Here is a 21,949-nt window from a genome sequence, read left to right on the forward strand (position 1 = left end):
TGTTCAGATTGATATTGAGGTCTTTGATCCATTTGGACTTGAATTTTGTGCATGGTGATAGATATGGGTCTATTTTCATTCTTCTACAGGTTGACATCCAGTTGTGCCAGCACCATTTGTTGAAGATGCTTTCTTTCTTCCATTGTATACTTTTAGCTCCTTTATCGAAAATGAGGTGTTCATAGGTTTGTGGGCTAAAAACCGGGTCTTCTATACGATTCATTGGTCAACTTCTCTGATTTTATGCCAGTACCATGCTGTTTTCATTACTGTAGCTCTGTAATAGAGTTTGAAGTCAGGGATTGTAATGCCTCCAGAAGTTCCTTTATTGTATAAGATTGTTTTGGCTATCCTGGGTTTTTAGTTTTTCCTTATAAAGTTCATTATTGTCCTCTCAAGATCTGTGAAGAATTTTGATGGGACCTTGGTGGGGATTGCATTGAATCTATAAATAGCCTTTGGTAGAATTGCCATTTTTACTATGTTGATCCCAAGAGTTCTTTAAAGAACTTGCAAACCCATGTGTTTTTTGGTATCTTTGGGTTGGATAAATCATGGTACAAAATCCCCATGGGTACCAAGGGAAGAGTGTAAGTATCGGAAGTACCACGGGCAAGGAGAAACACTTTTTTGTTTGTTTGTTTGTTTGTATTTCTGAGACAGGGTCTCTTTATGTAACCCTGCCTATCCTGGGACTTGTGTATAGAACAGACCACTTTTATTGGCAGCTAAGAAAGTCAGTAGATGGGTGGGCAGAAGGAGGGCTCTTCTGTGAGAATCCTAGAGCTACAATGGAAGCAGAGTTCTGAGCACAAGAATGGAGCACTGTGGGAGGGTTCCTTAGTGCATCCAATGCTGGGTAGAAGCAACCATGGGATCCTCCCCCACAGAAGCTGCTGGGGAAACCCCTGGTGGAAGCCAGGCTACAGTAGGTGGAAAGTCATGGGGCGTGGGGAGGTCCTGTTGGAAATAAGAGTGGCTTCCCCTGTAGTAAAGTCCGACTGCTTCTGTCCAGGGACACATCTGTCCTCATCTCACTTCATAGGCTGCGAGGTCGGGATCCTTAGGGAGGACAAGCTTGTCCCTCTGCTTCAACATGGGAAACTCAACAATGAGACACATGGATTCGAAGAGAGATAGGCCATTACCAGCTAAGGTCCAAATTAAAGACAGGGTACCAGGATACAGGACAGTCCCAATCCTGTGCCCCCACAGCCAGTCCTGATTTAGTCATTGTTGAACAAAATACTCCAGGAACTTGGCTGGGATGGAGGGAAAAGTGTTAAATAACTCAATTGCCTTGCTGGACCAGACAGAAGTGGGACAGATGGAGACAAAGCCTGCCTCTAAGGGAGTCCGGTGTCAGGCCTGGTGAAAAGGCAAAGTAATTTGACTTCTATTTCCTTCTTGGATGAGAGGAAAAAACTGGCTTGTAGAGTTTTTATGCCCCAAGATAAAAGCATCCTCACCTACCAGTCCCTGCATTCATACGCTCTCTCTATGGTCTCCAGGCTAAAGGGACCAAGAAGGAACAAGGTTGCAGGTGAACCCTCAGGTTTGCCATTCTCGCCAGATGTCCTTGTAACACACCACACACATTGGGGGCCTGCTCTCTCCTGGTGGGAAGCAAAGAACTCATTGCTGATCTCAGCCTAGACATGGCGCAGAGGGAGCTGGCTCTCCACGGGCAGCTGTGACTGCAGAATCATAGAACATCTGCCCAGTGTGTGATGCTCTGCTGCTCCACCAAGCACGAAGGCCCTGGGGGCAATGGACACTCGCCAGTAGGCACCATCTACCCTCACGTGGGTCCTAATGCATGAGTGATGGTGGATGCTTTCTGCTTGGCTCTGCTCTGCTCTTGGAGCTATGGGACCCTTAAAATGCCACTTCACAGGAAGGGAAAAACCTCACCCTGTTTTCCCCAGATCAGGCAGCAAGCAGTGCTGAGAAGTTCTGATTTCATCTCCTATTCCAAGCGCTTCTTTTCCTGCAGAAAGGAGGGTGACCCTGTACGAAACAGTGACTCTGCCACTGGCCCCAGGTCTCTCTGTCAACAAAGGTTAACCCAAAGCCAGGCCCACAAAATCAGAAGACCCAGGGTCACCTTTTCACAGTGACAGCTCAGTTGCCCTGTGCTCTAGAGACTGGCATTCTCTCCTGGTGTCACCCTATCCTCACCCTATCATGTCCTTTAGTTATTGTTTTCAAAAAATTCAATTTCTAAAAGATGGCTCAAAAAGTTTCAAAATCGAGCCTTAGTCAAATAGCATTGTTTGGAGAGTAAAACTAAGACTTTAAACCTAAATTCAACAATATCAGCTTTTAAACAGCTCAAGGGAGGGAGGCTGGATGTATAGTTTGGCCGCATAGTGCTCATGGCATTCATGAGGTCCTCGGTACCAAATGGATGAAAAAAGGAATGAATGACCACATAAGACAGGGGATTTAGCTCTGTAGTGAAGTGATCAACTAAGGTCACAGACCCGAATTAAACACAGACTGGGAAAGGCACTGAATTTCATTCTGTCCAAATAAATAATAAAATAAATGGATAAATGGGTATATAAATAACAAAGTAAACTACTACCTATTCCTGCACGCTCAACAGCAATATTAAATATCACGTTTTAGTTCCCAAATCTGTTTGCAATTCTGTTTATTTTCCTGGACTGCTAAAGACATCACTGTCATTTTTAGACAAGTGGCAAAAAAATCCAGGTCTCCTCAAAGCAGATGGAGGGACCAGCAGGCTGCTGTGACTGTGCACAGCACAGGGAGGCCAACACAGGGTGACAAGGTTTCTGTGCCAGCTCCTGCCCATCCTCCCAGTCAGCCAAACAAGTCGGGCAGGATAAAGGCACCTGTTGCCTGGCAACAGAGCAGAGGATTCAGTGCTGCTTTGAAAGTGGGTGACCCCAGCATTACTTAGTCCTGCCAAGCACCGCCCCCCCCCGCCCTCCCCCACGCAGTCAAGAAAGCCAGGGTCGGTATTCTACATTTCCAGTTCTAAGGCAAACGCCTAGGGAATAGCTGTTCTGGCAATAAAACTCTGGGTACTTCCACTAGTTTTTAATGTAGCCTGTAATACCATCTTGTTCAGGGCAACATACCTGAGTGATAGCCCTGAGGGATTTTAACTCGCTCCAATATCTCATCCAGAGCCCTGACAATCAATGCTTGCTTTGTTGGGCAGGCACACAGCCAGGCCCAGCTAAGCCCCAGGAGGATGGATATCTGTCCACAATCCACATTGAAGCTCTTCCCATCAGGAACAAAAGGGCAAAAGGCCTGGAGTCCGGTGCCAAAGAGTTTCAACTACACCCTTGACCTTGCCAAGGCTATGGCAGGTTAAAAAAGCAGAATGCGGGGACATTGCTACTGTTGCTGCCTCCAGTGCCATGACCATCACAAGCAGCAGCAGCAGCAGCACAGGGGAAGAAGGCATGGAAACTGCTGCCCTGGGGCATGCATGGTGCATGGTGAGACTACCAGCTGCCAGTCTTTGATAGGATCTGATTGTCTCTACTGAAATGGAAGTCCATGCTGGACCACAAATTGCACTTAGTGCCTACATCTGAGGAATTATAAAATGTTGACACTTATACAAAGTATCTTTGAGATTCAAATCATGCTGCAAAGTGTGTCAAGACTGACCGCTATAGTCCTTCCAAATATGGCCCTGACAACCACCCCATCAAAACCACCTCACACTCTTGTGAACACCGGACACCTGGTGTGACCATCAGAGCTGCAGAGGCGGAGTCAGGACTCCCTCTGGCACATTCTCCTTAGAGAGTCCCACAGCCTTCCCATCATTCTCTCCCATCATAACACCAGGGCTTAAGACAGCTTCGGAGAGATGGGGTAAAGCTCGGCCAGGTTGTCTCAATCTTACCCAACCGCAATGAGAAGAGAAAACCTTGCTCCTTCTGTCCCACAACTTCCCTCTGTGGGCAAGACAGCCACTTTTATCACTGGCCACAAGGAAGCCAAATGAGAGGCAAAGGAAGAGAGCTAGGGACTGATTTGCTAGGATAGTCTTCAGATACAGACAAAGGCAACTATATAGTGTAGAAGAAAATTCCAGAAATACAAAGATTCATTATTGGATAAAAGGTGATCTGAGAAAAAAAAAAAGAAGAAGAAAGAAGAAACTACTTGCAACTATAAAACTAAATAATAAGTCCTGGCAAACTGGGGATTACGTCACAGTGTATGGTTTGCCAACCACAATTAAAGTAGAATTTTTTCAAAGAGATACAGTGTCTGTCTAACACACTATGGAAAAGGCTGCTTTGAATTCCTGTGCTTTCCAACAAGGCTGGCTCTCCTTCTGCCACCTACTGTCTTGTTTGCCTCACGGATGTGGGTAGGCACACCTCCTTTTCATCCCTGTGACTAGTTCATTCCTCATCAATCAACCCAAAGGCTTCAAAAGACAGAATCCTTCCCCAGGTCCTGCCCCCGTTGACAAGCCCTGTCCCCTGATCAAAGACTCTGACTGAGCGCTTAGAGTGCATGATGTCATTGTTTATGGTCATAATCTGCAGTTATTTTGTGATGACCATTTCTCTACTGTCCTTTCTCTGGGGCAGAGACCTGTAAGCTCCCAACTCTTGGCATTTGGGGGCGGAATCATTTGATGTGGAAAGGGTCTTTTGCATTGCCTCTATCTCCAAGTTCCTACTGTCATTCCCACACTTGAGGTGACAAAAACTGTCTCCTGACATCAGTAAATGTCCCTGACAGGGGCAAAAGCATCCCCTGTAGAGAACTCCACTCCAAGACTCAAACCCGAATCTATGCCAGAGGTTTGCATTACACAAAGTGTCTCGGAGATTCAAATCATGCAGCAGAGTGTGTCAAAACTGACCGCTACAGTCCTTCCAAACGCATAGGGCACCACCCCAGAGTCCAGCCTGCATTCATAACAAGCTCCCTGGTGGGGCTGCTCCCAGGAACCCTCTCTCAGGTCGTGGCTCCTAGCCTGCTGCATGCTGGAATCAAATGGGAGGTACTAAGACATTTCAACTAAATCAGAATGTCCTGCAAGCAACCTTGTTTTTAAGGCTTCTTGATTGGCTCTACCATAGGGTGACAAAACTCTGCTTGCAGTTTTCAAACTCTTCTAGAACCCCAGGCTTCTGACACAACTAAAAATTCAAAGTCATTTTACATCACTCTGGAGTCTCTCCTTGGTATCACCCAGGAAAGGGATTTGGAGGCGGGGAACAGAATTGGGCAGCATAAGGCTTCACACCACTTTCTGTACTAGGGATTCCCCTATCAGTCTGGACACATGACTTGATGCTATGAAACAGTTAAGAAACTAGAATCCTTGTTTTTCCTATTCCCTTCTTACTGTCTAGAAACGAGGCTGCGTCAAGATACCAGACTTACCTTCAAATAATGCCCAGGTCACTTTCTTTTTCTCAAGTGTTGAATCTTCAGTAGCTTTGAGAGAGATCACTGAAAACATAAAGAGACAGGACAGCGTGACACACAGCACTTTACAGTCCTGACACACTATAATCTCCAATGGGGCCACATGGTAACAATGTCTCTTAAATTTACAATGTCCATATTAACAAAACTGCCTGAAGTCATCACAACCCAGATACCAAGAAGAAACACAGCAGCATCCACCGCACAGCTGAGACACCTGGGCCCCCGGACATGGAAAAACAAAGCAAACAAAAACTGAGTTTAAAAGCCAGTAAATGGCAAGGCCAAAGTTCAGTTCAGGGAAAGCCTTGCCTGCCCCACATGCTTCAAATATAAATAGATCGTTGATGAGGCTGAAACCAAATCACCACTTCCTTAATGATTTTAGCATCTTCCATGGTGCGGTGCTGGGTGTTTATTTCCAAACAGAAGTACCTGGAGTCCTGCAATGGCGGGGATCAGAGCCTGTGTACCACTCCGAATGTAAGACACTCTGAAATACGACAGGCTCCTAGTCGAGATAATTTCGTCCTCTCCTATTTGTAGTAGGAGGCCACTTGTTTGTTTCCCGGCCGCCCAGCCCTAAAACAATCACATGGAAACTATATTATTTAAATCACTGCTTGGCCCATTAGCTCTAGCTTCTTATTGGCTAACTCTTACACCTTAATTTAACACATCTTCATTAATCTGTGCATCACCATGAGGTCATGGCCTACCAGCAAAGTTTTAACATGTCTGTCTCCGGTGGAGGCTCCATGGCTTCTCTCTGATTCTGCCCTTTTTTCACCCTTTCAGTCCAGCCCTCCCCGCCTACCTAAGCTCTGCCCTATTAACAGGCCAAGGCAGTTTTCTTTGTTAACTAGCCAATCGTATTCACAGCATACAGAGGGGCGTCTCACATCATTTATTTGGTGGTTGATAACTGGATTTACTCTGCTTCCAGGAGAAAAAGTTGAGCTATAATATGTAAAACCTTGAACATCATCACAGACAACAACAACAACGAAACACATACAACATCAGGGACTGATCTGACTGTTCAATGGGACTTTCTGTGCCAACAGGAAGGTTCCACGTGAGTGTTACCCCGCAGCTACGTGTGGCTGTGGAGCACTTAAAACATCGGTAGTCTGACCAAGAGGTGAAATTGACAATTGGACCCAATTTCTGTAATTTAGATTTAAACTCTCACACATGAAGAGCTCTAGACCAGAGAACCGAGGACTTGAATTTTGAAAAGGCAGGGGGAATGCGGGTGGAATTACTTTGAGAGGTGAGCAATAAGGTAGGCATGGCCTGTACGGTCATTCATTTTATTGCACTTCCTGTATGTTTCTGAATTAGTACTGTCATGGATCTCAACTCTTCCTAACCTCTTGTCTCTTTGTACCTTTATGGGATATTTGATTTCGAGGTGTCTTCTAAACAGCTAGTCTTTTCTTCACGTGTGTCTAACCTGTCGCAAAACCTCTTTATTCAGTCTTCCTTTTCATTTATGGAATCTTCCGGCTCTTGATTATCCGTCCAATTCTACTTCACACAGCCCAGTTCTCCAGTGAATCCTCAAGTTTCTCACCTAATTTCCTAGCCAAGTTCATTTCAACAGCCATGCCTGACAACGTCTACATGTGACCCGCGGTCTTGTTCTCCCATCTAGGTTTGGTTTTGACATTGTCTCAGTATGCCGGAGAATTTTTCCAAAATAAATGTTAGACATTGATAGAAAAAAATTACAGATTCTCTAGAAAAGTCTTCAGTTCCCCGAGAGCAAAAGGGAGAAGATTGATGATCACCTTAACCCACTCAGGGATTGGGTTGCCTAGGAGCTGTAATTTTAGTCTGGTCCATTTCTTGCTTTGGGTTTAGTCCCTCAGGCTCCCATAGCAGGAAGCCTGGACTGTTTGCCACAGTGCTCACATACCACAGTCAGGAATACCCCAAACTCATTTGCCTTCAGAACACCCTGGCTGTGGCTTTCTCTGCAGCTCCTGCCGAGCAGCTCCAGATGGACTTCTGGAAGACATATGTGCCTGATGACTGGACTCCTCTGTAATCTTCTGGCCTTCTAAGAACAAATATGACAGCCGAGGTACAGAATGTCATAAATAAATGCAGCTGGAGGAGTAGCTCATTGGTGAATAGCACTGGCTGCTCTTCCAGAGGAACCAGGCTCCATTTCCAGCACCCATGTGTCAGCTCACCACTGTCTGTAGCTCCAGCTTCAGGGGACTTAACACCCTCTTCTGACCTCCGTGGACATCAGGCATGCGCATGGTACACAGACATAACTTACAGGCAAAATACTAACATAAAGTCGAAATTATAAATAAATAAATAAATAAATAAATAAATAAATAAATAAATGTGTAATTGGGGAACACACAGAGATGCTGTTGAGAAAGCAGAATTTCAGAGGGATTTCTCTCCCCTCCTAAAGGAAACTCCTGTCCCAGAAGAACCCAAATTCTTTAGAACAAGTAGTTGTTTCAGCCTCACTTGATGTTTTTCTGGAGTAAGTAGACTCTCTCTCTCTCTCTCTCTCTCTCTCTCTCTCTCTCTCTCTCTCTCTGTGTGTGTGTGTGTATGTGTGTGTGTGTGTTAAATATATTATCCAAGCTCAACCTCTTCTTCCTGCTCAATTTATTTTAATCCAGAACTCCTGCACTCTACTGACAGACAGAGCAACCAAGATTCCAGAACTTAAATAATAAGCATGTGTTTATTGAAGTGTGGTAGGGTCTGAGGGGTTGGTACATTTTAAGTGAAGCAGTTATGTGGGAAAGGTGGGGAGCAAGCTGGAATGGACGAAAGAAGCAGTAGAGAGGGAGGTATAGGTGGAGACCTGAGCTTGATGGGGCTCAAGGTCCAAAGAAGCTTGATGTGCTGTCTATTCTGTGAGTTATCTATGTACTTTGTACCCTTCAGCCTTCCATCCATTTCCTGAACTACCCTGAGTGGTTTCACAACCTCAATCTTCAATCTGCTGAGCCTAGGAAAGGGTGATACTCCAAAGTCCAATGAAGACAGCACAGAATGGGTGTTAAACACCCTTTGAATATCTTAGCTCCAGGAGTTGAAAGATGGCCATCATGGCCCACAGACTATCCCCTAATGTGGTCCAGGAGTCAGCAGCATCAGTGTTTCACTCCAATGTGGTCCAGGAGTCAGAAGTATCAGTGTCCCACTCCAATGTGGTCCAAGAGTCAACAGCATTAGTGTCTCACTCCAGTGTGGTCCAGGAGTCAGCAGCATCAGTGTTTCACTCCAATGTGGTCCAGGAGTCAGAAGCATCAGTGTCTCACTCCAGTGTGGTCCAGGAGTCAGAAGCATCAGCGTCTCACTCCAGTGTGGTCCAGGAGTCAGAAGCATCAGTATCACACTCCAATGTGGTCCAGGAGTCAGAAGCATCAGTGTCTCACTCCAATGTGGTCCAGGAGTCAGAAGCATCAGTGTCTCACTTCAGTGTGGTCCAGGAGTCAGAAGCATCAGTGTCTCACTCCAGTGTGGTCCAGGAGTCAGAAGCATCAGTATCACACTCCAATGTGGTCCAGGAGTCAGCAGCATCAGTGTCTCACTCCAATGTGATCCAGAAGTCAGCAGCATCACCATTGTACCTGATAATTCACGGTGGCTGTGAGGGCATGCACAAGACATGCACTCTATACAGGGCAGAGCCAGCCAAGGTCCCAGGATGGAAGAAGGTCTTACCCCTATCTGAGGGGCTACTGGCAATTGATGTTTTCTGTGTTATGGAGAGTGGGTTTTCTTCAGGGATGTGGCCCCTGAGAGGCTACCCTTGCCCCCGTAGCTGGTCCCACGCCCATGGATATCTGGGCAGCAATAAAGACTCAGTTGCTTTAAGAAGACCACATGAAGTTGGCATGTGAAAGCGGTGGTGAGGACATACAGTAGAAATTGGAAGGGAGCGAATGGGGGGGTTGGTTTGATCCAAACATTATAGGCATGTATGAAATTCTCAAAATAAAATAAAATAAAATGTGAGTGGGAGAAATATTCTGGACATAGCAAAGCATGCTTGTAACCCCAGTGTTGGGGTAGATGGAGGCTGGGGAGCTCGAAGCTCATTGGCCGGCCAGTCTAGCTGAATCCATGACCTTCAGGCGCAGTGACGAACTGTCTCAAAAACTGAAGGTGGAAAGCAATCGAGAAAAGACATCCACACTGACCCGTCCTGCACATGCATGCATCTGTGCACACACTTACAGTAACAAGTACAAATGCCACACACTCATACACACAATGTTTAAAACAGGAGATAAAGGATATAGAGAGCCCATGCACACTAGCCTGAAGGGTCCAACTTGCAGGGAGTGGGGGTTCAGCTAAGTCACTCAAGTGTCCGATGCCTTAGTTTTCAAAGCAGCGGCAATGAATACTTGTGACATCAAGGTGAGGATCATATGAGTTAGAATACATCGAGTGCTTCCAATTGTGTTCGAGATGTCACGAACTTCTCTATCCACAGGCGGTCCATCCCGTAAGAGCTGAATGTTGCTTTTATTGACTACTACTGTTCCCATGCCTAGAAGGGTTCTTTGCCTCAGAGTCCTTTACATGGACTGAATGGACAGTTGCCCAAATGGCCAAAATGAAGGTGTTTTTCCCTCCTGTGACTAACCCTGAGTTGAAATAGGTTTCCATCCACTTAACCAAGGTAGGTGCCCAGAGAGCACCTCCATACGTCTTTCAGGGAAGGAAGCCATGGTTCCGATTTGATCCGAGTGCAGGTCCTTCTGCCTCACGCCTGACATCAGGAAGCCAATTCCACTTGGTACAACATGGAGACGCATCTCAGAATTCTCATAACTGGGGATTTCCAAACTATGGCGACTCTCCCCTGCCTTCTCAGCCTAAGCAATTTGATGGGAAAAGACAGTCATTTTGCTTGGTTCCTGAAAACTAGCAACACTTATCTGCTTCTACAAGAGAGAAAAATTGCATAGGAACCATGCCAGGGCTTCAGGAATTTCCCCCAAGTTCTGTTGAGCCTATCTGATTTCACTGTGAATCCTGTGCTGTCTCAAGTGAATCTGACACAATGTCAAACTCTGTGTCTGAGAACACAGACTGTAAGGAGCCCCCAGCTGTCTGATACAGCTTGTCCACAGCAAGGGCTTTGTTGTAGAGCCGCCATGGCTCTGATCCCTGCTCTGATGTCCCTCCCTCTGTGGCACATGCACAAGGCCAATAGAAACTGACCTTGGCCCATCTTTTCTATGAGCACGGAGTAAAAGAGGCCTCTCCAGGGTGGATGGGCTGAAAGAGAAGACCAATACTTGTAGACAGTACTTTGCTGGAGGCTGGCTATCAGTCAGTCAGTGGTCAACATCTCAGTATGTGTGAAGCCCTAGGTTTGACTCCTCCCACCACAAAACACAGAGACATAAAGAAAATGTCACACGTGTTCCACCACAGATTATTCACACTGGCCCAAGACATTCAGAAATAAAAAGAGTTCATGTCCAGTGAACTAGCTAAACTATCAGAAGACTACACGATTTTTAGCAGAAGTCAACAAGACTGAGTTCTTTGGCTATTGGTCAGCTCTCCTTATAAACCAGCTGTGCAGTCAGACAGGAGTGGTGGGGAGGGACAGCAAACAGCCCCCGTGTTCACATTGCTGGGATTTCTGTAACCTGACAGCCACTGGTAAGCTGTTCCATAGCTGGGCAGAGACTAAGCATGCCTTGAGACGGCTTACCACTCCAGCTCCTTCAAGTGAGAGGCTTTTGCCTGCCCCACGCTGCAATTATTTATGTATTGTCTTTTCATCCATCCTACCTATATCCAGAAAGTCAGGCGTAGGACCCAACCTCCTGGCCCTAGAATTTAGGGCCTCTAGTTCCTCTGTGGACCTGCAGGAAGAGGGATGCAGAGATGGAAGAAAGCTTTCTCAATACAGCTACATCAGCCACAGAGATGGCTTTGATCTACCCGACCACTATGACTATTGGTTAGTTGGTTCAAAGATCACAGAAAAGGAGAAGAAACAAGATTGATCCTGCCCGAGTCAACTCCTGACTGCTGGCTGCTTTGTCATCGCCTTGGGACCTGGCACCAGCAGAAAATCCCCGTGTATCTTCTCAAGGAGGCAGTGGCCCAGACAACTAAGCTGCCAGTTATTCTAGACCCTCCCCAGAGAGCAGAACAGGACGAATTCTAATAAGTTGTGAGATCCACCACACTGCTGCCTATCGGTGAGCTGCTGGCTGAGAGCAGCCACAAGATTAAAAAAAAGAAAAGAAAAAAAGAAAGAAAAGATTGCAGGAAGTACGTTGCAAGAAGGGAGGGGAAAGAATTTTAGTGACATCCTTTGATAGAGCCTTAGGGATCTTGGCCTAGATAGGGTCATCCACAGCCCTGTATCCTAACTTGAAAAGAAAGCCATAGAGAAGTCCCTAGAAGGGCGTGGGGGGAGACCCACCTCAGCCTTTCTGTCCCTGCTTCTTGGCCAGGCTGGCTAAAGCATTAAACTGGATTCTGCATGAGTGGCTCTCAGGGGAAGCTGCCTGGTATCGAGTAGGCCAAGGCGGGAAACACTTAATATGCAAGGCAATCAACTGGTTCTTGGGAAAATGAAGATTCTCTGGCAGTGGCCCTGGGTTTCTGGGGATGAATGAGGGGAGGGGCAGTTTGTGAACACCTCTTGATGTGGGAGTGATTTCTTATTAATAAAGAAACTGCCTCGGCCCTCATAGGACAGAAAATTAGGTAGGCGGAGTAGACAGAGGAGAATGCTGGGAAAAAGAAGCTGAGTGAGAGAGTCGCCATGATGCTCCCACTCCAGACAGACGCAGGTTAAGATCCTCTCTGGTAAGCCAGCTCATGGGCTACACAGAATATTAGAAATGGGTTAGAACAATATGTAAGAGCTAGCCAATAAGAAACTGGACCTAGCCAGGCCAGGCAGTGTTTGAAAGAATACAGTTTCCGTGTAATTATTTCTGGGTATAAACTAGCCATGCGGGCGGCCGGGTGCCGGGGACGCAGCCCTGCCGCTCCTATTTCAACAGATGGCGCCCAGACGTGATGGGCTAAATCCACTTAAAAACCTGAGAAGGCTTAAAAATAAGGGAGAGAGAGTTTAACACAGATTTTTGCTGTTTTGTTGGTGGCGTGCTGTAGAGAGATTCCTGATTCAGCTACAACAGCAGAAAAATAAGCTACATCATTTTAAAGCGCGGCTTCCTGGGGGCTGTGCTGCCAGCATGAACTCTGGCTTTAAAGCATTTCAAGGCTTTTATGGGACTGGATGTTTGTGTTCCGCTTGGGATCGGAGGAGAGTGCTCTGAGACCGTGCAGATGGCTCAGAGCTCCCCGCCTGCACCTGGGCAGAAGGCAGAATCAGGCTTAGGCAGGCGGAAGAGCATGGCGGATTCCTGCCGCTATACAGAGACGCATTTTCAGACTGCGCAGTGCTCTGCATGTCAGATTTGGCTGTAACTTGGATGAAAAGAGTTTCTGTGCTGCACACTCAGTCTCAGAGTTAAACTGCTGAGTGCGGCTCCAATGTGGACTTGCTGTGTGCCTGAAACTGTGAATGGTTCAGGGGCACCAAATGACTCTGAGGCAGGAGCGGCTGCTCCATGCTGAACTGTGCTGATCTCAGGCAGGAACTACCGTAATTACCTTAAAACCGTGCAGTTAAGGTTTAGACTGGGCAGGACACAGGCAGTACCGTATTACCTGTAAATGGTGCAACTTAAGTTTTTAAGAAATGCTTAACATTTTAAGAAATGCTCCTGTATAGTAAAGAAATTACAGATTCACAATAAAACAGATTCAGACACTGTTGGATAAATGTACGTAGGCTTGGGAAAGAGAAGAAAAAGAATATAAAGAATAAAGTTAATGTCTTAAAAAGAAAAAGGGTAAAGTCTTTAAAGAGACAGAGTACAGAAGTACAGAGAGTTATAGATTAAAAGAAATAAAGAAATATAAGCCACGTAAAAATGGAAAATTCACAGAGAGTCTGGATTATGTACATTGTGTTTTCTTTAAAATTTTTGACTGTGAAGGAGCTAAGTACAGAGAGACATTTCATTACATGGGCTGCCAATCTAAACCAAAATGGATATAAGGGTATTATGATTTCAGAATTTGGGTCTAAGGATATGATGCTTTGGAGAGGGTCTTCTTTTGTTTTTGCAGAGGATGAGACCCTGTGGATTGCATCTATTCCGATTTGGTATGATAGACCACGCCCTCCTGAAAGGTTGCTGTGAATACCCTCAAAAAATTGCTTCGCTCAATTGCCAACTGAGATGAAACTAGCATACAGGTTATATCATGAACAACCTAATTAACGACGCCCCTATTCAGCAGGAAGCAGTTTGTAGAGAAAAAACTACGCCCATGTTCCCAAATATTGTTTATAAATGTTCTTTTACATTTAAAGGGGGATATGATATAGATATGAATAATTTGCATTGGTATGGATTTTATGGTCAATTTTGTTATATGTATATGTATTTTTGATCTTGATTAAGGTATTGTGATTGTGTAGTTCATTTAAAAATGTAATGTATAATTAGGAAATATAGGTTGTTAATGGATAATCATCGCTAATACTTAAGCTTGTAGTCATGTTAGTTAGATTTTCTAGATATATAGAGAGATATTTTAGTTAGATAGGCATTCTTCATATCTTTCAAAGGCTGCAGAATATGGCATTTAAGATATTTTAATAACTTAGGGTTTTTCATGACAATGAGACACATTTGCTCCTGGCAGCACCAATCTATTTCAAGAGGAAGATGGGCATCGAAGAGAATCCTTATGGAGTTTGATAGCCATTTGGGCAAGAAACTGCTCTTGCCTGGACTGTTGCATAAACTGGACACAGAGAACCCGCAGAGAGAGGACTGCTGAACTTGCCTAAAGGTGAGATGACCTTTTGGGGTTCCTGCTTCATGAAAGAGTCTGTGAGACATTCTGCAGGACACAGCAAAAAGTGACTGAACTGTCTTTGGAATTTCTTGCTTGATGAGAATGTCTGCTGGATACTATGGGCCTGTAGGCCGAAGATGGATGCCCCAACGGTACAGAGGAACTTTGGGTGACTGTCCAGGCAGCGAGATGTCTCTGTCATTTCTAGAGTTTTCTTATTTCTTGTTTGATAGGTAATATTATATCCTTCTGGAGTCTTTGATGGAGTTGAAGAATGAATAGTTATAGTTTTCCTTAGTTATGATAAGAGATAAAATAGATATAAATATTGTAACTGTAATTCTTACTTGATAACTGTTTTGTTATATGTAATTTTACTATGTTAAAGTTAAAGCCTTTCTTTTTTTGTTTAAACAGAAAAAGGGGAAATGATGGAGGTGGGTCTTGTATCTTATCTGTTGATTTCATTGGTTAATAATAAAGAAACTGCCTCGGCCCTCATAGGACAGAAAATTAGGTAGGCGGAGTAGACAGAGGAGAATGCTGGGAAAAAGAAGCTGAGTGAGTGAGTCGCCATGATGCTCCCACTCCAGACAGACGCAGGTTAAGATCCTCTCTGGTAAGCCAGCTCATGGGCTACACAGAATATTAGAAATGGGTTAGAACAATATGTAAGAGCTAGCCAATAAGAAACTGGACCTAGCCAGGCCAGGCAGTGTTTGAAAGAATACAGTTTCCGTGTAATTATTTCGGGCATAAGCTAGCCATGCGGGCGGCCGGGTGCCAGGGACGCAGCCCCGCTGCCGCTCTTATTTCAACAACCTCTCAGAAGGGTCAGAGGCTCCAGGTCTCAGGACCCCACATGGAGTGGCCCTGCTGGAAGAGACATGGGAGCCAAGCCCAAGAAGATATGGGAGAGGAGGTTTAGGTCGTGGGAGACTTGAGCCTTGGCCTCCTGTCCAGCTCAGGGCTGGACTTAGTACCCAAGCAGAACAATATAGACAACACCTCCTTAATACAGCCCAGGGACAGCAAGAGTAACAGCACACGGGAGTGAGCCTGTCACAACAGTGTGTTCCCAAGGATGCCACAATTCATGGGTCACATGCCATCACAGAAAATATGCACAGGAGAGCTTTAAGGAACGTTACATCCAAAGAGCTGGGAGGGTATCTACAAGGAGGGTACATCTCTGCCGTGCGCACTTCCCCTGGGGAGATGTGAACACGGCTTACTCTCCTCAAACAGGGCCCCAAGGACCAACTCTACCCACGCCTGTCTCAGTAAACCAGGGAATTCACTGGGACCACTTACAGGAGCCTAAATGGCCTCAAAATAGTCACAACACAGGAAAGTCTCACCTAGCAAGGAGGACAAGTTCCCCATGGCTTTATAAATTGAGTCCCCTTTAGTGAACTTTCCACTTCTTAGATACTTGCACTTCCCAAGACCACTTGCAGTTGGGGTAAAATTACATACAGATAGGGGGGAAATGTAGGAGGAAGATGTGGTCAGAACCTCAGATAAGGGTCCAGTGAGGCTCTCCATTGCTTCTTCCATGAGAAAACACAACCCTGGATATTAAGGGTCCCCTGTGCCAATAGCAGCTGCTCTGGTTGAGATAACAATGGATGCTATGGTAGGACAGCCTTCCACAGTCTCCCAGAGAGAATGGACCTCCAGGCTGGGGCCCTGTAGGCATCCTGAGTCAGAGGATCCTTCCTCCAGGGACTATCCGCCTCCTCAGTATCTCACTCCTGCTAAATGTACCGCCTTAAAATGCATCACTGCCTGCAGAGTGTGTTCCGGCCATGATGTCCTCTTGTATTATCTGCATCTTTGTCCTTTCCTTCACTTTCTAGGGTTCTCCTTGGTTATTTCACAGGAGTGACGTGGTTCTAGAGTGTGTGCCTGGAGCTCTTGGCAAAAGAGCCACTGACACAGGAGGATCCCTGGAGCCTGGGAGCTGGAAGCAAGGCTGGGCAATATATCAAGACTGTGTCTTAGTAGAAAACAAAAGAATGAATGAACCGATTAGTCAGTCCATGATATGGTACCATACTGTATGGCATGGTGTGGTGTGGTATGGCATGGTGTGGTGTGGTGAGGTATGACATTATGGTATGGTATGGTATGGTATGGTATGGTATGGTATGGTATGGTATGGCGTGGTATGGTTATGTACGGTACAGTGGGGCATAGTAGAGAAGTAAGCTACTCAAAAGGAACTGAGAGCATGACCGTGACATCATTACATGTTGGAAGCACTGGGGAAGAGGTCAGGGCAGAAGCCCCATCCCACCCGAGCCTCCTTTCCTCTCCGAAGCCTCAGAAGCCATGGAGACCTAGCCACACATCTGCCCCAGGGCTCACGGTGCCCGCAGGTGCTGGCCCTGGCCCTGCCCCTCATGGATGTTATTTACAGATTTCTACAGGAAGGAAGCAAGATTCCTTAAGCAGAAGATGATCCATAGCCTCTGCCAAGAAGAGCAGACGTCTAAGATCTGCTCCCTGGTATGTGAACCTTGTGAATGTGTACCCAGCGGGGAGCAGATGCCACCCTGCCTCAGTTTCCTCAGACTGCATACTACACAGATCCGTGTGAAGAAACATATACGTAGGTGACCAGAAAACAAAGGAACGAGTCAACAACCCCTTTGCTCCCAGTTCAAAGTGAAGAGGCTCTCACTATTTGTCTGTTTTCAAGGGCCCGATTCCCAAGTGGAGGAACTGTTAAAATGTAGTTGTGTTACCACTGTGTACAGTTGGACCCACAAGTAGGAGAAGGAGCCACTGACACAGAGACTTCCGTGATAGGCTTGCCTGTCACTTCCTTTCCCCTTTGCTTCTGCAAGACTCAGTTCAAAGGCAGCCCCTCTGGCGGTTCTGACAGAGCCAAACTGTGGAAAAGCCCACCCGGTGACCTGCCTGGGCCACCGTGATAAACACTGAAGCTCTGCTTTGTGCAGCTTCAGCCTCTCTTGCCTTTTGCACTCAGACTAAGGCAAACCGTAGCAAACAAAACAAAGGATTAAAAATAAATAAACTTCCCAGGGTGCCCAGGCAGTTGCAAAGGAAGTTCACATTCCTCAAGGGAGCCAGCTACAGAACACCAGGGTCAGCATTTTGTACGGTTAGGGAGCGGGACTTCCTCACTGACTCAGCCTCTCTCAGCATCCGCCCTTTTGTCCCTTTTTGCCATTTCAACTGGGCATCTTATCCAAGAGTTTAAATGATTCATTCACTTTTTACGTGCCAAATATGTTCTGGAACCTCATCTGTGCCCCGGTACAGAGTCACAGGTGAATAACCTCAGAATTGGCAGGGTACCGAAATCCCTGGCCAGGTCACCTCACCAGCCTGTCTGCTTGTTACTGCCCACTCCCATAACTTGCATCCCCTAGATTCCTAGAGTTTCTCTTCTTCCTGCTTTGGCCTGCCTTTGGTTCTGGCATGCAGGGCCCAGCATTTCTGTTGAAGCCCTCCTGTGATCTCCTATGCATCCCAGAACTGTACCCCTGCTTTCCTTCCATGTCAAGGGCACCTGCTATACAGTACTGCCCTTTCATCCTGTCTCCTCATGCCCTTCCCCTAGGTTAGGAGGCTGCGGTCCCAGGTCAACAGAGATGCTAGCTGTCTACCTCATGCCTCTTTGGGTACAGTGTCCCAAGGACAGCTTCATAAATGAAAGCTTCCTACGTGTTTGGGAGTTTGATATTTTAATCTCCTGGAGTTTTGCAAGACTGGTGGTTGGCTTGTGGTTTAGTTCAATGAAGAATATGTCTGAGTGTTGTTTAAATTACACTCTGGTTGTCAATTTGTTTTTTCTGAGTGTCTGGACCTGTTGGACACTGTAAACACCATGATGTGCGCTTGCTTAATTAAGCAGTAGCCCTAAATGTTCAGTAAATCTCCTTCCTAATTATCTGTCCCACGTCTCCAGAGAGAAGGGATTTAGTTAACTTCTTCCATGGAAACCGGAAGTATCTGTTCCCTGTGGTGTTAAGTCAAATCTAATTATTAAGTCCCCTCTCACACTGTGGGGTCAAATGCTCAGATGATAATTATGTTCTGATTTCATCTTTGCCCCCCAACATTTCATTTTTTTTCTTGTAAGTAATGCTCATTCTCTCTCTTTCTCTCCCTCTCTGTCTCTGTCTGTCTGTCTTTCTCTCTCTCTCTCTCTCTCTCTCTCTCTCTCTCTCTCTCTGTGTGATATATCTGGGCATGATTAATTCATTCATGTGTTCACATATGGGCACACACATGCACACACACACACATACACATACACACACAAACACACACACACACACACGCCCAGAGCTCATGTGGAGGTCGAAGGAAGACCTGGCTGTTGTGCCTGACTTTCTGTGTTGTTGAGGTGGGATTTCCCGTTTGCCACTGTGGAAACCCAGGTAGCTGTCAGAAAGCTCCAAGGAGTCTGCTGTTCTCACCTCTCATCTCCCCAGAGATGTGCTGGGGCAGACTTCCCTCTGGATGCAGTTTTCAGGTGGGTTCTGGGGAATGGAATGCAGGTCTTCACATTTGCCTAGCAGACACTTTACACACTGAGTCATCTTGTTAGCTCTGCCACTAAACTTTTAAGGTAACAGCATTTTCCCATTGAAAGCTAACTTGTGTAACCTTAAATCAACCAACAGTCTGGCTCCTTCAGCTGTGCTGTTTGTGGTTAGTGTAAAACCCTGGTTATACTGCAGAAGTCTGCAGGTTGCTGCTGTTCCGAGCATTGCACTGTTGATAAAGGGAGCTCCCTCCGAACACAGGGCAGAGGGAGGGGAAGTATTTCATCTCAAATGTTGGACTGCCTCTGATTCCACAGGCTGCAAAAACTTGACTGAAAAACCACCAAAGGACACTCAGTTGACCATATTTCTCACATGTATGAGAGATTTTGAACCCCTTGGAATATGGAGTCTTAGCCTCATTTCCAAGGTGATCGTGGAATTTTACCCTAAAGAGAACAAGCATGCTTTGTCTCACTCTTAGGAGACATCCAAAGCTCTCAGGTTTTGTTGCTGTTGTTGTTGTTGTTGTTGTTGTTGTTTTGACAGAGATACTTAGGATGATTATCCAATCACTACCTACCTTGGTAAAACCCTTCGCAGCTCTATTTTGGTTTCTTCATTTTTTATTTTGTTTCATTTTATGCCTGTGGGTACCAAAAGCCAATGGTATTTGGAAATCTACTGGGCTATCTATCATGTTTGCAGGATACAAAAATCCATTCCAACTTAGAACATGCCAAATACCCCTATACTGGTTTGCTTCTTGTCAACTTGACACAGCCTAGAGTTACCCAGGAAAAGGAAGCCTCAGTGGAGAAATTGTCCAGATTCAATTTACCCATGGCCACGCCTGTGAGAGATTATCTTGACTGATGACTGATGTGAGAGGGCCTGGCCCACCGTAGGTGGCACCATCCCTAGGCAGGTGGGCCTAGGCTGCATAAGGAAGGCAGCTGGGCATGAGCCAGTGAGCAGCCTTACTCCATGGGTTCTGCTTCAGGTTTCTACCTGATTTCTTTCCCTAGCTTCAGTTGATGATGGATTGTGTCCTGGAAGTGTAAGCCAAATAAACCCCACCTTCCCCTAAACTGCTTCTTGTTCAAAGTGTTTTATCACAACAAGAGAAAAGCAAATTCTATCACCAGACCAAAAAAGCCCATACAGCGGACACCAAGCCAAACTGTACCCTTCCATTGCCCCAATATTGGTGTTTCCCACAGCCCTATCTTTGACCACCTTACCGACTCCTAGAAACCTTCACCCATTCAAAACAGAGAGATCAGCTCACAACGGTGAGACCACGGGAAACTGTAGGCCCACATATATGGGTACCCCAGGAAGAAACTGCAGGCTCACATATATGGGTACCCCAGGAGGAACCTTTCAAACAATGCCTCTTTTCTGGGCTCCACCCAACCCTGAGGTCCCAAAGACCTCTCTCATAACCCTAATCAGTCCATTAGCAAATGTTTCTCACCTGACACCTTAGCACTGCTCTTTTCTTTGGCCAAATTTAACACCCCTTTGAACTATGAAAAACAATCTCTGCCCCTTTCATCTTGTTCCTCAAACCCATGTTTCAGTCAGCCAACAGGTAGAGCTACCTGAAGCTGTGGGATGCATTACAGTTTTCCATGGCGGAAAGCACCACACACAGTCGGGAATCCACACTCTCCAGTAAAGCCTTTTATCAGGCAAGGCTGCGACATCCAATGGAAACTCATTAATGTTCTCTACAGGCACCTTTGTGAGCCATTCTGTAATCCCCTAGTTATCAATACCCCATCATCATAAGCCATCAGTGTCAGCCCCAGCACTGCCCCTTCTCTTGGCTAGCAAGGGTCCCTCTGAATCTCCATGGTGTCCCGTGTCCTTCACCACTGAACTCACAATGGACTGTCCACTCTAAAGAATGAATCCACCCATGTGCTTCCAGACCCCCAAGAATTTCAATGGCTTAATAACTTTATTGATGCTGCTGTGATCTGACTATATCCCACAAAAGTTCTTGCATTGGCAACTTGGCCACCAATACAGCAATGCTAAAAGGTAGGACTTTAGAAAGGTGATTGGATAGGGCCCTCCCAAATCCATTCACTGATCAATGACATGACCAATAAGTTGGGTTATACAGGGATGGCTCTGTTATAAAAGTGAGTCCTCTGCCCTGGACCACCGATGAACAGGAAGCCCTCAATGGTGCCAGCAACATGCTCTTGACTTCTTGGCCTCTGGAAACGTGAACTAAATTAATCTCTATTATTTATGAGTTACCCAGACTCAGGCAATTTGTTACCATGACAAAAAAAGTGAACTAAGGTACATACTCAAAGAAATGAGCACCTGAAGGCCTGTTTCCAATGCAACTTCTTCACTAAGCCAAGTACAACGTCATGGACTGAAAGAGCAGATTTTTCTCTCAGGACTGCCATTTATTTCCTTACCTTTATCTTTCTTTTTTGATTGTATCTGTGTTTTTGCAAATGTGTTCTCAGAGTTCATTGCATGGCCTCACAAAATGTCACCCATACAGGGCCTGGCCCACTTGCCTGACTTCTGAGAGATGTCAGGCTAATTCGTTCAAGCATACAAGTGACAACAGCTGACACACCATGGTATCACATTGCACAAGATCATATAATCGCTTTCCATTATCCCTTCATGGAGACAGCCTCCTGATGACGATCCTACATTGCTTAGGATTCATGTGCCCCCAATGTATTACTCTGCCTGCCTTCAAATTGAATCTCATTTTGTTATTTCCTGCCCGTGTTTCCAACCTCCCTGGAATCATTTTTATTATGCTGTACTCCTCGTCAACGTTTTTTTTTTTTTTTTAAAAGCATTTCTCAACTTTGTATTTTCTGAAAATTCATTAAGGTGATATGAGCACCCTTTTTAAGACCATTGGTAAAACAGCTAAGTGCACTCAAACCTAACATTGACCCTGATGTTTGCACAGGGTCAGCAGCACTCTGACACTCTGCACCACGGAGGACGCCTTAGTCCCAGTTCTCTCTAGGCAGGGTTTTTCACCCAGCAAGTGACACATGGCACAT

The 21,949-nt window shown here is 45.8% G+C and overlaps 1 protein-coding gene across 1 annotated transcript in view; it reads right to left on the reverse strand.

Moving 5' to 3' along the window:
• The window catches only part of Vstm4 (V-set and transmembrane domain containing 4), an 86,286-nt gene that overhangs the window by 50,929 nt on the left and 13,408 nt on the right, over positions 1-21,949 (reverse strand). The window contains exon 3 of the mRNA XM_050140599.1: positions 5,404-5,472. Coding sequence (XP_049996556.1) covers positions 5,404-5,472 — 69 coding nt within the window. The remainder of the gene's footprint in view (positions 1-5,403; positions 5,473-21,949) is intronic.

Source organism: Alexandromys fortis, unplaced genomic scaffold (genome assembly GCF_014885135.2).
Source record: "Alexandromys fortis isolate MF-2015 unplaced genomic scaffold, M_Fortis_MF-2015_v1.1 scaffold_46, whole genome shotgun sequence".
NCBI classification, from domain to species: Eukaryota; Metazoa; Chordata; class Mammalia; order Rodentia; family Cricetidae; genus Alexandromys; species Alexandromys fortis.